This window comes from Mauremys reevesii, linkage group 1, assembly GCF_016161935.1.
Source record: "Mauremys reevesii isolate NIE-2019 linkage group 1, ASM1616193v1, whole genome shotgun sequence".
Lineage (NCBI taxonomy): Eukaryota > Metazoa > Chordata > Testudines > Geoemydidae > Mauremys > Mauremys reevesii.
The window spans coordinates 117,528,120-117,544,384 of NC_052623.1; the positions used below are offsets into that span (position 1 = coordinate 117,528,120).

General features: G+C 46.0%; 2 protein-coding genes across 2 annotated transcripts in view; both read left to right on the forward strand.

Annotated features, from left to right (window-relative positions):
• The first annotated feature begins 869 nt into the window (after nt 1–869).
• UXS1 (UDP-glucuronate decarboxylase 1) overlaps nt 870–16,265 on the forward strand; it is an 87,678-nt gene continuing 72,282 nt past the window's right edge. The window contains exon 1 of the mRNA XM_039514121.1: nt 870–966. Coding sequence (XP_039370055.1) covers nt 870–966 — 97 coding nt within the window. The remainder of the gene's footprint in view (nt 967–16,265) is intronic.
• LOC120390986 (transcription elongation factor SPT4-A) lies at nt 13,778–14,597 on the forward strand. Its single transcript, XM_039514133.1, has one exon. The coding sequence runs from the start codon at nt 13,790–13,792 to the stop codon at nt 14,141–14,143; it is 354 nt and encodes a 117-aa protein (XP_039370067.1). The 5' UTR covers nt 13,778–13,789; the 3' UTR covers nt 14,144–14,597.

A 16,265-nucleotide genomic window follows, 5' to 3' on the forward strand; every position in this document is an offset into this window, starting at 1 on the left:
GCCGGGGGGAGGACAGGGCAGGGCAGGGCAGGGCAGGGCAAGTGGGGCAAATCCCCCATGAGAATATAGTATTCTATAGTATTACAACTTTTTTTTATGGATGGGGCCCCCAAAATTGCTTTGCCCCAGGCCCCATGAATCCTCTGGGCAGCCCTGCAGATACATGCTGTTAGGCCAGCATGTTTTGGAGTCTGGCTATTTAAGGCGCATTACAAATGGTAAAAGAGATGTCTCAGTTAGGCAATAGCATTCGGGCACTGTCTGGGCATCAAAATCAAGACGATGGAAGAGGTTGCAACGCTGTAGTCGCAGAATGCACCTTTGTTTTGTTTTGCTGGAGTCCGACAGCAGCTAAAAGTGCTTCTCCATTTCAGGCGGCTGGGATGCAGCAGGTGCTAAACCCGCGTGTATTTGCAGGGCTGTTGCGGCCGGACGCTGCAGGGTCTGGATTATTTGGGTGTATTTATCTTGTTCTCTCTTGGGGCAGTAAAATCACTGGGGCTGGGACAAGACAGGCTGTCTCCATGGGGCAGACCCAGGGCCTCACGGCACCGTAGGGCGGGGCTGCACCAGGGGCTCGGGAATTTGAGAGCCCGGGTCCAAGGCGGGCACTGCCCGCTCCGCCTGCCTGCTCCCCAGGGCCAGCGGCGCGCGCGCGAAGCCATCACGCGGCCCCGCTGTGCCCGCCCCGCGCAGGCGCGCTGAGACACGAGCAGCGCCTCCGCCTCCCCCCGCAGCAGAACACACCTCTCACGCCGAGAGCGACGCCGGCCTGCGCATGCGCCCGGGCCGAGGCTGGGGCAGGAACTGGCTGGCGGCGGCGGCGGCTGCTGCTGCGGGCGGAGTTCGCGCCGCGCGCCCCGCCGGGGATGGTGAGCTCGGGCCCGCTGCTGCGCCTGCTGACCGCCATCGACCGCCGCAGGATGAAGCTGCTCATGGCGCTCGCCCTCGCCGCCTACGTGGCCTGTGAGTGGGGCGCGCTCCGCTGTCCCGCCGGTCGGGCCCCCGCCGGGAGGCTCCGCCGCGCATCGCCCCTCTGCCCTCCCCAGCAGCGGCAGGCTGCGGTGCACGCAGCTGTGCCCGGCGCTGCACGCAGCTGTGCCCGGCGCTGCACGCAGCTGTGCCCGGCGCTGCAGCCCGGCTGGGGCCCGCCCAGCCACGCGAGTCTCCCTTGGAGGAGTTTTGGGGGGGCGGGTAGGGGCCCTCCCCGGCCCATGTGCTGCCTTAGCGTGGCGGGGGGACGGGGTGCCGAGGGCAGCCCCGGCCCCAGAAGCAGGGCGCGATCCGGGGTGCCCTTGGCAGGAGAGCGCCAGGCGCGTTTGCCGGGTTGCTCAGCATTTGAAAAATTCAGTGCGCCCCCTTCCCCCCCCCGGTGTGTTGTTTTCTGAAGTTGAAGTTGCCCTGCCGTGGTGGGGCAAACCTCTCCCAACACAGAGCTGGTGGTGCAGAACAGCAAACATATGGCTCAGCCGCTTAGTAGCTGTCCTTGTAACTTACACAGAATCAAACCCAACAAGGGGTGGCCTAGGCATTGGGGGGGGCACCTCTTCAGGGCTGACGAGAGGGGGGGACAGTTTTACCAAGGTCCTAAGCTCTGCCCCCCCCAACTCTAACTTCTCCTGCCTAAATAAAGAAAAGGGAGGGAATGCGGCCTCCGCAAACATGATGTACCCGCGCACAACATTTCTTCTGATGGGCCTGACACTAATGATAGTGTTCAAAGTGCCTTGTCCGCGATACCTGCCTTCACTTACTGATCTTAGCTGTTATAACATAACTGTTGAATGTTTTATCTTCTTTTTCTTTAGTTATTTTTGTGTTGAGCTGGTTGTATTACTCAGTGATGCACAAAAAACAGTGTAAGGCCGAATGTGTTCATGGTCTAGAAGTGGCGTGGGGCAGGGGTTCTCAACCTTTTTCTTTCTGAGGCCTCCCCAACATGCTGTACAAATTCCATGGGCCACCTGTGCCCCAACAATTGTTTTTCTGTATATAAAAGCCAGGGTCAGTGTTAGGGGCTAGCAAGCAACGCAGTTGCTCAGTGCCCTGCGAAGCTAAGTTGCTCAGGCTTCGGCTTCAGCTCCAAGTTGTGGCGCTCAGAGCCCTGGGCTGCAGCTCCTTGTGGTGGGGCTTTGGTTTTCTGCCCCCTGGGCCCCAGCAAGTCTAATGCTGGCCCTGCTTGGCAGATCCCATGATACCTGATTGTGGCCCCCCAGGGGGCCCCAGACCCTGGTTGAGAACCTTTGGTGTTGGGGTATAGCTAAGAAGTTCTCCAGGAGGACAGGGGCCATATCTCTTCTCGTTTCTGTATAGTACCTAATACCTTTTGAGTGCAAGTAAATAGTGCTCTAATATTGTGTTTTGTGCAGTACCGAGCATGTTGGATTCTAAGATCCTGGATAGAAGCATAAAAATAGATGGGAGAATATTAAAATAATTATTGAAAAGAACCCAGGTGGCTCATTGGACCTGAATTAAGTTGTAAAGCTCCAGAATTACATGGCCCCTCTTAAGTTGTCTCCTCCTGGCTGCCCAGTTCAGTCTATTCATTAGTTTTCTGTGGGCAATTTGTGTGTATTTAAATTCAATTTATTTTCTGCTAGCCCACATTTTTTATTTTCAGTGTGGTGCAGATCTTCCTGTGCAGCTACTTGTTGTCAATTATAGACGTTGGCTGGGATGATGCTGGAGACTTTGGCATTTGGGTTGGGGACAATTGGAGATTTTGATACCCACCAGAGAGACAGGGGTGTGCAGGAGGTAGTTTTAGGCCTTTTTTTGAGATGGGATGGGATGTATGCATTTCTTTTTTCCTTCTCCGGCAGAGGTGATTATATGTCTTGGGAGAAAAGATGTTTGACTTCCATGTTCCCCACCTCCATCAACTGTTGGTAGCAACTAGCTGCCCCACTGCATCTCAGTAGCTGCAGCTACACCAGTGAAGCACACAGTTTCAACTAAAATGGGACCATTAAAATAATTCAGTTGCCAACAATAACTATCATTAGGCGCCATAGGACAATTCATATCTCACTAAGTTATTTCAGGTTGCCTGCAGACTCGGGCAGGCATCAGTACGTTGCTTTATATCCATTAACAATTTGAAGGTTTTCTTCATAGTCATAAGAACTAGAGACTTTATTAAAATGAAAACGTAATGTCTAGAGCACTGTTAAATAGGCAGCGTAAAAAATAAACCAGAATTGGGTGGCAATTTATGTGGCCACATAATTATATTGTCTAGGGGCTCCTGGCTCTGGGTAAAATGTTGGCTAGGTTGTTTTTTTAGCCAGCAGTTCATGTCTACCTTCTAGTGCATGGATTAAAGGGAGAAGGGGAAACAGTGTGAGACTTGCTGCATGGACCTATAGGATCAGAGATTGTCTGCTCATTTTTTGTGAATCACATGAATAAGGGGGAAGAGAGAGACTAGTTTCACACGTGACTAAGAGTAGCCTGAAATGAAATAGGTAGCTGTGTAATCCTGCAGGTGGTCGTAAGAGGAGGCTTTTTGCAAATCTGTCATGTCTGATTATTTTATTTCTAAATCTTTTGACTGGTTCTGCAGTAGTTGTTATGATTCTTGCATTTTCAGTATATTATGACAAGGTGCTCTATTGCACTGATCTGATAGTTTCTTGAGAAACTAAATGTCTTTAAAGAATCGGGGAAGGGATAGACACCTTCTACAGTAAAGTATATTTGTTGGAATATTACTGAATCAACACAGTGCACTGGAGTGGTCAGACAATGCCAGACTGAAGTAGTGTGGCAGTCGAGAAAACTGAACTACTTGAGAGAACTAATTGTTCTGGCACAATTTTTTTCAAGTACTATTTCCAGTGATTAAGTGTTTGAAGGCTATGGACGTCCTTCACATTTTTTTTCCTATTCCCATGTGTTGAGTTGACTGTTCTTACAAGATGAACCGTATTTGGAATACAGTACAATATTAAGACTGAACATAAATGTTTAATACGTATTCCAAACATTGTTTATATAGAGTTCATGCTTCATGCTTCACATACGTGTTGTGAAATTTTGGTGGAATATTTCTTGTGGGCGTGTGTGTGGAAGCCCCCCAAAATACTGAGAGAATATGATTCTTCTAGGATGGCTCTACCCTGCAAGACTGTTTTGGCAGCATGTATTGTACATGCACACTTAGTCCCCTTCTCCACAGTGTGGGCATATGTAGCAGTGTAGATGGTGAGGTACAGGTTAAGCCATAGAGCCATAGCCATGCCTGAAGAGTGTGGGTATGTAGCCTGGAGTACATACCCTTCATGTTCTCTACTGGCCCATGCTGTGTCTCCCTCTATACTGATATTTTTAGCAGTTGTCCCACTGCTGGAGCCTTTCCGTCCCCAGAAAAGACTCCAGCAGTGGGGAAAGACTCTGGCAACAGGGAAGGGCTTCGGCAGCAGGGGGTGACCGGGGAAAGGCTGGGGGAAAGCTGCTGCTGGTGAGCCTGGTGCTCACCCCAGTGAGTGAGTTTGTGGGTAGTACAGCCACACTGGAGGAGCTGCCGGTGTGGGGTGCTGGCTCCTGGGAGCGGCAATCTGGCACTGTGGTTCCTGGGAGAGCCCTGCTGTTCCGCAGATACTGACTTATATCTGCATCCTCAGATATAAATGTGTATCCGCGCAGGGCTCTATAAATCTGCATAATTTGCTTTAATCTCAATATTTTCTTAAATCACCTAGAGATGTCTTGATATGATAAGGTGATCAAATGTTCTTTATTTTCTTTAAGATGCAAGAATTCCACTTCCAGTATACTGTACTTCAATAATTTTTTGATCATTCACAAACCTTATAATTCTAAGAATGCATATTAGTGGTCTCCCTCCATTTTGCCTCAAAAATGTTAGTAATATTCCATAGTGAGGTCTAGTATTTTTATGACTTCATTACTTTTGCAAAATATATCACAGTACATTTACTGCTACAAAAAGCAAGATAATGTGCAAAGTACATTTTTGGAGGGTATTTTGATTTTTTTCCTAGTAATGTTTGTTTACTTAATTGTTAAATTGAAAAATTGGGTGAGTTGCTGTGATCACCAAATTTGTGTTAGTGAGACTCTAATGTATATTCCAACACAGCAAGTAATATAACCTATAACTAAACCCCTATGTTTTCAGTTTTAAATGCTTTTTAACCAAACCTTTCCCAGGTTTTACAAAAAGTATTATTAGTGTTTTTCCGATTTTCATTCTACTTTCTTATCATTCAAAATGTATATATAAAAACTTATTCTTTTAGGAAAATACAATACATTGCATGAGATGTGTATTACCGTAATACAGTAGTCTGTGTATATGCAAAGCTGCCTTTTGAAGTAAGACTATGTATTAGTCTAGATCTAGAAGATGCACACAATAAACAGATAGGCATGCATGCAAGCTCTGACGTGCGTGAGCATCTGAATGTGCAGCAACTCCCCACTTAATGTCCTCTCGCTTAACGTTGTTTCGATGTTACGGCCCTGCTCTATTACAGAACATGCTCGTTTAAAGTTGTGCAATGTTCCCCTATAATGTCGTTTGGCCACCTGCTTTGTCCACGGCTGGCAGTCCCCCTGTCTGATACTTCACTTGCCTCTAAGTCAGCCTTTCAGTTTTCGTGGTTTAACAATCACAGTTTTCTAACATTTTATAAGTGATGTGCTTCACCCAGCAGCACAGGAGAAAGAATCACACAAACGAGGAGTGACTGACTATATCTAGGTAAACACTGACCTTGACCATACACATTTCAAATGAACAAAGTAAACTAACTGGAAAAAAAAGTAGACAAAGGTTTTTTCCCCTTCTGTTCCTTTAATAGTAATTTTAGGGGTTGCCCGGCAACAACTGTAGGTTTTTAAAAAAAAAAGGTTAAAAAAGGAGTGATATTTATGGTAGTTATGTTCCTTCAATGGTTTTCAACCTGAAAAGTGTGAAGGACTGAAAATCAAAATTAGGATGCCTGAAATGTGGACCTGAAAATTTGTATTGTCATCCTTTGTCTGAAATATTGTTCAGTGCAAATTATTATTAGTGGCGATACTTGGTACAATAAGTCAAATACAAGCACTTTGATGATGACATTTCCTTTGTAAAGCACCTTGAGATCTTTGGATGAAAAGCATGATATGAAAGTGTTGTGGTAATATTGTTAAATATGAATTAAGTGTTCCAGTTACATTCAAAATGCATATATTAAACAGTATGTTTCAATAGCTCGGAAAACAGATTATTCAATAAAAGTCTAATATTTTAGTTAATTTGTCTTTACATGAGTTTCTGGTAAAAATAATATAAAGGGCCTTCTGTTGGTGTAAATCCCCATACTCACTGCTGCTCAGCAGACCTAGAACTGTAATACGTTACTATGGGCTGCGCAGCCAGGAATTGAGAGACCAGTGGTCTGACAAACTGGGAGCAGTGCAAGAAAGGATGGTTATCTGCCTGCGCCCACAAATGAGAGGCATCTCCATCAGACCCTCAGCCCACAAGCAGATGTGACACGAAAGGTAGCCTGGTGTAATGTCACACAGACCACTGTAATCTTTGCCTTGTCCAACCCATACTGGGTCAGTTAGTTGATAGATGGACAACTAGCTTGTATTAATCGTTAGACTCCAGATACTCAAACACTTAGACAAAGGGCTTGATTCTCCACTACTTTCCACTAATTCCACTTGGGCACTAATTTTCACTTGTGCAAAGTCAGTGTGAAACACTGCTAAATGAGAATAGGGGTGTTTCACACTCACTTGGAAAATAAGTAAATGACTACACAAGGTGCAAGGCAGTGGAGAATCAGACCCATAAAAAAAGTGTTTGACTATCTGGAGGTTATTAATAAAATCTAGTTCTAAATGACTGAGTTATAGCTCCTCCCCCACAGCCTCCTGAACACCGCGAGACAGCTGATTGCTGTGGGCAGGAGGCGGGGGAGCAGGGAGAAGGTGCTGAACTGTGGGGTCTGCCAGCGGATGGGAGGTGTGGTGGGGGCACATAGGGGAGCTCTGGGATCACAAAGGCTACTCCATATTCTGTGGGGGTGAAGAGGAAGATGCAGCACTCCATGTCAAGTAGCTAAGACATCAGATTAAGGCCACGTCTACACTACACAGTTTTGTTGACATAAGGCAGCTTACACCTCCATAGTTAGGTTGACGTACACACTGCAGTGCTCCTCCCGCTGCTCGTCCCTCGGCCCACACCGCTTCCCGCAGCCCCCATTGGCCTGGAGCAGCGAACCGTGGCCAGTGGGAGCCGCGATCAGCCGGACCTGCGGACACGACAGGTAAACAAACCGGCCCGGCCCGCCAGGGGCTTTCCCTACACAAGTGGCGTCCCAAGTTTGGGAAACACCTCTATAGAAACATAAGAAAATGACTAAAAATTGATGTCATTTTTGGGGAAGATGGAGGGAAGGGGCAACACGATGGGCGAAATTACCAATGTACAGTTAAATATCACTTAGACTAGAGATTATGTGAATGATTTTTCATAACTCAGAATTGGTGCAGATGTACAGAATGTAATCATTTAGAAAGGAAATCTTTTTTATCTAATGTTATCACAGTGATCCCTTTTCATACCTGGAATTACATAACAAAGGACAACCAGATTTCAACTGTCCTTGCAAAGTATTTTAATTGAGGAGACTCCTAAATAAAATATCTGGTTCTGAATTTTAATAATTCTTAAATTAATGTACTGATTGAAGATTTGAAATTATAAATGTGGTGCTTTTAATTCATGTCTCTGATTTTTGTTTGTTTTTTGGTGATGGTTCTTTTGTTTTTTCATAAAGACTCGAGAGGTCCTCACAATGGACTAAGACTTGCTTTTAAAAAATTTTGGGGGGAGGGTGACATAGAGAAGAAGGATAAACTTGTGGGTACTGGCACTGGCACAGACTTCCTGTGTGACATTCGGCAAGTCACTCTCACCTTCATTTTACAGATGGGGAACAAAGGTAACATTATTTCCTTACTTCACCAGGGCAGTGAGGATTAATTAGTTAATGTATACGAGGTGCTCAGATACTATGATGAGGAATGCCTTAGAAAAATCTATAAATAGACAAACAGTAAATGCACCGTGTATTAATGACCTGCAGACACTCCTGCCAAGTACAAAAGAATCAAAACATATGCACATAAATTTTTGTTCTTGATTCCAAGTATTTAAAAAGCTGATGTCTTCCAGCTGTAAACAGCATCTATTCAGAGCAGTGACTTTGGCAAATGTAAGCAGATATCAATTTAATGGTGGATCATTTTTTAAAGTATGGCATATTTTTCATATTCCAGATTGAGTGCTAATTTTTTTACTTTTGAGCCTATAGATCAGACGTGGCCCGCGGGACCATCCTGCCTGGCCCCTGAGCTCCCAAACCGGGAGCCAAGTCCCCGGTCCCTTCTCTACTGTCCCCCCTCCCCCGTAGCCACGCCGCTGCACTCTGGCCTGCCACTCCTGCTGGGCAGCATGGGGACCACAGCTGGCTCTGTCCGGGTGTTGTGACTGCGAGCTCCTGCCGCTTGTAAGGGAGTGGGAGTCCCGGGGTGCCTGTCAGGCGGCGGGGTTGTGGATAAGGGTTGGGAGGGCAGGGACAGAGAGCTGGGGGTGTTGAATAAGGGGGTGGGATCCTGAGGGACAGTTAGGGGCGGGGATCCTGGGAGAGGATGGTCAGGGGATGAGCAGAGGGCGGTTGGATGGGGGTGGGAGTCCTGGGGGGCTGCCAGGGGGTGGGGATGTGGATAGGGGTCAGGGGACAGGGAGCAGGGTGGTTGGATAGAGGGCGGGGGTCCCGGGAGGGGGCAGTCAGGGGAAAAGGAGCAGAGGGGGTTGGAGGTTCTGAGGGGGGCGGATGGGGGCGGGAGCCAGGCTGTTTGGGGAGGCACAGCCTTCCCTACCTGGCCCTCCATACAGTTGCGTAACCCTGATGTGGCCCGCGGGCCAAAAAGTTTGCCCACCCCTGCTATAGATCTCATATTTAACCCACATGCCCCTCCACTGAATAAAGTCTCCAAACAGCCTATAATGTTCCTTTAACATAAGAACCAAGTGGCAAGATCCCTGTTAATATGCATCTGTTAGCATAATTACAGAAATGGCTCCTCCAGGCAAATTGAATAACTTATAAAATTCCCAGAGATATCAGCTACTCATTAGAAAGAAAACCATCCTTTGTTGGACTATACCTCTTGGACCTCTCTTGTTGATGGCGGCTTATCTGAATCAGTGTTTATCCAGAGAAGAGAGCCTTTGGTAACTCACCAGATATTACGGCTAGGTGACTGTACTTGCTGTGTGGCCATGACATTAGTCTTGTTTGGGTTTTTTTACACTTGTGGGGCAGGAGGGAAAAGGGGGGTTGTGAGCTGGGACTCATGAGAAACAAGAGTGCTAATATTTGGATGTAAAATTTTAAGCCGCCTGGCTGTGTAGAACTGTGATGTCTTATTTTAGAAACTGCCCTCCTCCCAGTTGCAAGGACCTTCATTCTCACTCTCATTGCCCCCAAAATAGATTAGGTAGGTTCATGGAATGTTTGCTTTTCCGGAAGCCATAGCTTTAAACATGTAATGTCTGTAGTATTGATTAGCTCTTGAATGACAGTCTTCAAAGCACTTTACAGTTAATACAGCACCCCTCTGTTTTTTTCCTGAAGGGGAAATAGAGCCAGAGAGGTTCGTCCTGGATCAGAGGGAGTCAGAACAGGATTTCAGCTCCTCACTCCTTTGTGCAGTCCATTTAAAACTCTCTCTCTCTAAACACTCTAGAGCCTTTAAGTTTTCTTTTGAACTTTAACATTTTTTTATTTTCATTGTGGAAAACCCACTTAGGTAAATACAAGCTTTCAGTGGGACGCTAGAGACATTCTTCTTTCTGACTGTTTTGAACTCAATTTAGGGCCTGAAAAATCCAGTTGTTTTCTTTCCTTCTCAGGGTACGTCTGCACTGCATCTGGGAGGTGTGATTCCTAGCATGGGTAAGCAGACTTAGGCTAGCTCAGCTCAAGCTAGAATGCTAGTAGTGGCCGTGCGGACCTTGCAGCACTGCAAGGTGGGGGCGGGGCCTGGGGCAAAGCAGCGGGTTAAGCACCCTCTGGGCCCTCAAGAAGCTGGTGCCTATAGCTTAGGTGACTAGCTCAAGCCACTGCCCGTGCTGCAGTGTCACCACTGCTATTTTTAGTGTCCTAGCTTGAGCTGAGCTAGTGCAAGTCTGTCTGCCTGTGCTGGGAATCACAACGACCTACTGCAGTGGTAGATATACCATCATAGGTCACGGAGATACTGCAGGCCAGTTTATGACCTTAGCTACATCTCTGCAGATTCACTGAATGCTACTGGTCTGGTTTTTACTCCTTACCTGTGAAATGAGCAAATTGGACTTGAAGCCGATGGGATGAGGTAATCTTGGAACCACAATGGTCCAATTCTTTCAGAGTTATGTTTCTGTATGTCACTGCCCTTTACATCCCATCAGAATGGTTACAGAACAAAATCCCACTAACTCTTTCAGTACGTTTTCTGTACTGACGAATCCAGACACAGTTCTCAATTTTAGACTTTCTTATTAATTTGCATATTTGTTTATATCAATAGCTTCCTATTTGTGATCTCTTCTCTAATTAATTGTCACAGAATAGCTGCTTATGTTCTTTGCTTAGGTCTGTAATTGGGTAGAGGTCCTGTGTGTGTGGTGGGGTGTCTGTCTTCCATCAGTCAGAAACCCGGAGTGCTCTTCCTAGTTTACTTACAAGGGCTTGCTTTGTCTGTCTGCCTGTCTTAGTATCAGCCTCCGGCTAGTAGGTGTCTTATTAGTTTAAAAACCCTTCTCCCCTCCTTCTCCATGATTGCAGGGAAGGAGAAGCTGCTTTTCTTATTCCCCCAATGGGGATGGGGGATAAATGCAGTTCCTCTTACCCATGTTGCTGTACTCAGCCTCCTACCGGCTGCTGATCTTGGGTCATATATAGTATAAGAAATTTTACTAGCTCCAGTTCCTTTCTCAGCTGCCAGTGCCTTTCTCTCCTGCATATTTCCTTTCATACTGTTCTGCAGCTGAATGGGGAGCAATTCATGTTTTTGGCTGCCAAGTTCTGTACAGCTCAGTGTGAGACACTTCTTGATGGTGAGAACAAATCACTGAATAGCGGGACAGTTATGTGGGAGATGAACCTGATCTCACATACTGGTAGGGATGTTGGAAGACGTAGGATCAGCTGAGAGGGGACAGGTTGACCATAAGGAAGGACTGAGGAGCAGGCATGACCAGAAACCTGGTTAGAGCACTGGGTTGGTGGAAGGAGACTGGAGAGAAGTTTGAGAGAAGCTAGGAGAGCCTAAGGCGGCCTCTCACTTCAGTCTGCCTCTGACCCTTCTATTACCTGCCTTTCAGCCCCTGTCATCTCCCTGTAGCCCAGTGGCTCTCAAACTTTATTACTGGTGACGCCTTTAACATAGCAAGTCTCTGGGTGCGACCCCCCCCCCCGCTTAAAAATTAAAAACACTTTTTAATATATTTAACACCATTATAAATGCTGGAGGCAAAGCGGGGTTTGAGGTGGAGGTTGACAGCTTGCGACCCCCCATGTAATAACCTTGTGACCCCCTGAGGGGTCCCGACCCCCAGTTTGAGAAGGGGGTAGCCCGTACCTTCTATCCTGCTACGCCCTCCCCACACCTCTGCAGTGTTCTCTGCACAGCTGACTTCCACCACCCCCTATATTGTGTCCTCCTGGGGTTCAGCAGGGGTCGCATTGAATGTGAAGAGACAACCTGGCTGCCTTTGATTAGTGCACTTCAGCATCCCCCTCTCACCACTTCTCCCCTCCCCCCCCACCCCCCAAAAAAACCCAACAACAAAGCATCTGGGAAGAGGGACTGCTAGGGAATTCCTGTTGTCTGTCTGCGTCATTGCTGGGTGAGGGAATCCAATTCGTGAATGTGTGACAAGTAGAACTGTCTGAAATTTTTCAAGACTGAAATTTTGGCAAGCAGCAGCAGCCAAAAAAACCCAAACCAAAACCACCACAACAACTTTTACACAAATGTATTGCTTTTTGACCAGCTCTAGTATCTCTCCTGTGAGCCGTCATGACACTTGACAACCTGGAGGGGGAGAAGTGATTTTGATGTAATATGTAACATTTACCATTAACCTCAAATAAAGAGATTTTTTTTTTTACCTGAGACAGTGTTTGATTCTCAAAATGAAAACTGTATCTTTTACTGCATGTTGTGTACAACACCTGAAAAAGTGCACAGACACAACAAAGTCCTTACTGAGAATGTGAATGTACTGTTTCTTTTTCATTTCTAGTAACAAATAAACTTGCCTTTAGGAAAGTGAACTGTCCTCACAACTTATAAAGATAAATAGGATTCAGGCATTTGTGTCGATGTCGGATTCAGCCCTTTATTTGGTGTTATGCAGACTCCATACCAAAGGAGTGCCTAGTTTTTTTCCTTATGAAAAGCATGTGGGATTGGGAAGGAATGTGCAGAGTGAATTCATCTTGCTCATTGTGTAGTCTGGAGATCTGATTCTCCTCCCCCCCCCTCAAAAAAAATCAATTGGTTAGAATAATGGCATGAATAAGATGCCAAACTGTGAATTAGTTTCAAGCATATGGGATTAACAGATAATCAGTTTAAAAAAATAATAGCCCAGAGTTCAGACTTTCAGAGAGTAAGGAGAGACAAATAGCCTTAATTTACCATAATGTACCATTCCACTGGCATTAGTACACTACTTGGCATTGTGAAATGTGTTTGTGTAAATATTTAATTGTTCATCTTGAGGTGGGGGGGAAGCTCACTACTGGAAGCTCAAGTCTGGTAAATTCAGATGGGGCATCTATTCTGGGCTTAGCTGTGGACTTTTCCTGGCAGTGATCAAGAAGTCATTTACAACTCTTGTTCTGCTCAGCTGAAACCAGAACAAGCCAATTCAGAGAAGAGGTTAACTGCCCTTCAGGGACAGGTGTAAGAGGCTTTGTCTTGTGGAAGGCCTTAAATCACAGGTTCTCACAACAAAATTTTTGGTGGCTTCAGAGTGCGGCCACCCACTCTTGCTGGTGGCTGGGCTGACAATTTTTCCTAAAATACTTAATTAACTTTAGGAAAAACAAATAAATATGCACATACGTATAAATATGCACTAATAAATATGCACATACATATTTGCAAATCATTGTAATTTATTGCATCTTTTTTGCTGACTCAGTAAAAATCATATACAGTTGTCTATTGTTTACTGGACCTAAACAGAATAGACACACAAATATGGGGCTCAGCAGGTGGTTGTTGTTGTTGTTTTTGCTTTTTTTGGTTGCTTTTTTAAAAAGACTTGCTAGCTAGTAAGTCTGCTGCTGTGAAAAGTGAGCCCGGGGACAAATTAAGCCTTGGATGGGGAGGTCAATAGGGGGAATGTGGGGGCTGGAGGGGATGCATAACGGGCCGGCAGAGACAGCAGGGGCCGGGGCGATGTGGGGGTGATCCCACAGCCGAGGTTTGTAGCCCTGTGGCCAGAGCCTGCTGGAGCCCGACTCTACATCCTCAGGAAGGTGGGGAACTCACTGACTGCCTGCTCCTCCAGCATTTGTCTCTCCGGAGGGGGGCATGGTCCAGCCCCTGCTGGTGTCCTGGGGGAGGGACCACTACTTTGCTGCTCCTCACACCGCTGCCCAGGAGGCTGTGGCCGCAAGAAAAGCCCCTGGTGGGCACATGTGGGAAACGCTGCACTTAAAGCCTTGTACATGTGGGGGTGGGGCGAGTGATGGCGCTGGAGACGGTGCCTAAGGATCTGCGGCATCTGCGGGCCTGTCTGCTCTGCTCCTTGGTCAAGACCATCGACCAGTTCGAGTATGACGGGTGCGATAACTGCGACGCCTACCTGCAGATGAAGGGCAACCGTGAGATGGTCTATGACTGCACCAGCTCCTCCTTTGATGGGATTATTGCTATGATGAGCCCTGAGGACAGCTGGGTCTCCAAGTGGCAGCGAGTCAGTAATTTCAAGCCTGGTGTGTATGCAGTGTCTGTAACTGGTCGTCTGCCCCAAGGGATTGTGCGGGAGCTGAAGAGCCGAGGTGTGGCCTACAAATCCCGAGACACAGCCATTAAAACCTAAGCCGTCATTGCACCACATGGAGGAGTCTCCAGCAAGTGGCCAGTGTTCCTTTGCTGCAGAGCGGCTGGGGTACCGAGACTGCTCTAGGAAGTAGCTCTGGTGCTTTTCAGTCCTGGGAGGGGATTGGGGGGGCGGGGAGGTGAGCAGGAACTTCTAATTTCATGGTGGTGGTAGTGGAGGCTTGGATCAGACCCAGCTGCTCAAGCGTTATCTGGATTCTTATGGTGCCTCTCTCTTCACCCAGCAGATGGAGAATCTTTGAGGCCAGGGATGGGGGAAGCAGTGGGCTGGCAGGAACCCATCTGTGTATGATGAAGGGTTTCTCTAAGAGCATTGTACAGACTCCCCCACCCTAAGTTTCTCAGAAGCAGCAGGTCAACCAGACATTGTGGGGGGGAGGGGTCATGGGAGGGGGGTTGTTTTGTGTAAATATTCCCAATAAAAATATGGTCACAGGAAAAAAAAAAAAAAAAAAAAAAAACCTTTGTCTTCTATATCTCTCTGTAAAGCACCCGTCACACACTTGGGTGCTGTAAACAAACAAGAGTTCTAAGGAATCACATACAAGCCTGAAGCTACATTGTGTTATACTTGAGTGTCTTTTATTTGGCAAGTATCAGAGGGGTAGCCGTGTTAGTCTGGATCTGTAAAAGCAGCAAAGAGTCCTGTGGCACCTTATAGACTAACAGACGTTTGGGAGCATGAGCTTTCGTGGGTGAATACCCACTTCGTTGGATGCAAGGCGATTTGGCAGACTAGTTCATTAACCACCACTCCAGGTCTAAAGCAGCCTACAGGCAATTGAGGTCACTGCAGTCACTTTTTGTACTTCGTAGCATATTCTAATACCATAACTGAACAAGACTTTTCTCCCCCCCTAAGAATGAAGGAATTTGTGTACTTACCCTGAGGCTTGTTGTGCAAGGATTTCTGGAGAGACTTAAACTTTATTAGATTCTGTGTCTTGCTTATTAGGCAACTCGCCCTTCGTGTTCAGCTTTCCCACAACACCTACAATTGCCTAGTGCCTAGTTCAGCCCTCTTAATAATTGGGGGATTTCTCTTTTCTCAGTTCATCTCACACTCCCTTTCCTAGTCAAAAGTATTAAGAAAATACAAGGGACCTGACACTCTTAATATAATCACATAAGCACTGAACAGGTTCAGAAAAACAGTTTCAATAGTGAATAGTTTCACCAGACTGATATTCCATATCTCTATATCTCACTATCGAAATGGAAAAGCTGACATCTGTTTGTTTACTGTTCTGCGTTGTATTGTGGCTTATATCCAAAAAGAGATTACTTTAAAAACCCACTCTCTCCCATATTTATATACCTGTGCATATATGTATGTATATAAATAAAAAGAGGGTTAAGGTTGCCAAGGAAAGCATTCAGAATTAAGAAATGCCACTTGTGATGAATCAGTCTTCTCCCCATGATACAGTCTTTAAGTGATCATGTGCTGTTTTTAATGCAGGATCCTTTCCGCATCCAGTGCCCTGGTTGGATACTGCTGTAAATAAGGCAGCTTACTGTTCAATCTTTGTCTTTGATGTTCAGCAATGGTCAACTGCCTCATTCACTGCACATCACCCAACCCTTCAGGCTGGGGTCCATAGGACCCCTTTCTTGCTCACTGCACATTGTCCAGTTTTTTTAATGAATAAAGCATTATATCATATCCACTTTGACAAATCATCATTCAGTGACTGCTGATATGGTTTACTCTAGTCTATGACAAATGTGGGATTGGTATATAGAAGGAAAGTATATTAGCTGATCATTTTTTCATATAACCACAGATCTATCTATTTGGAGTATCTCACAATCTGATGCACTGCATGCTCATTGTTTGTTTGACATGCGTGATTCAAATTTTTTCCCTTTAATAGCACAGGAGAGCCTCATCTAACTTCATCAGTTTTGTTTGACTCATACAAAGGGTTCTGATCACTTGGCATGTGACCTGTTTTTAGAATAAATAAGTTTTTAATATAGATTTAATGAAGTCTAATTTTGTTAGTTTTAAATTTCTTATTAGGATGACATAAAAATTGAGAAATAAGTAATGGTTTGTTGTTAAATGGCACTATAATGTTCTCTCTCTCTCTCTCTCT

What these genes read in the sequence shown, in the direction of transcription:
- LOC120390986 (XM_039514133.1), top strand. Translation starts at nt 13,790, where the DNA reads ATGGCGCTGGAGACGGTGCCTAAGGATCTGCGGCATCTGCGGGCCTGT.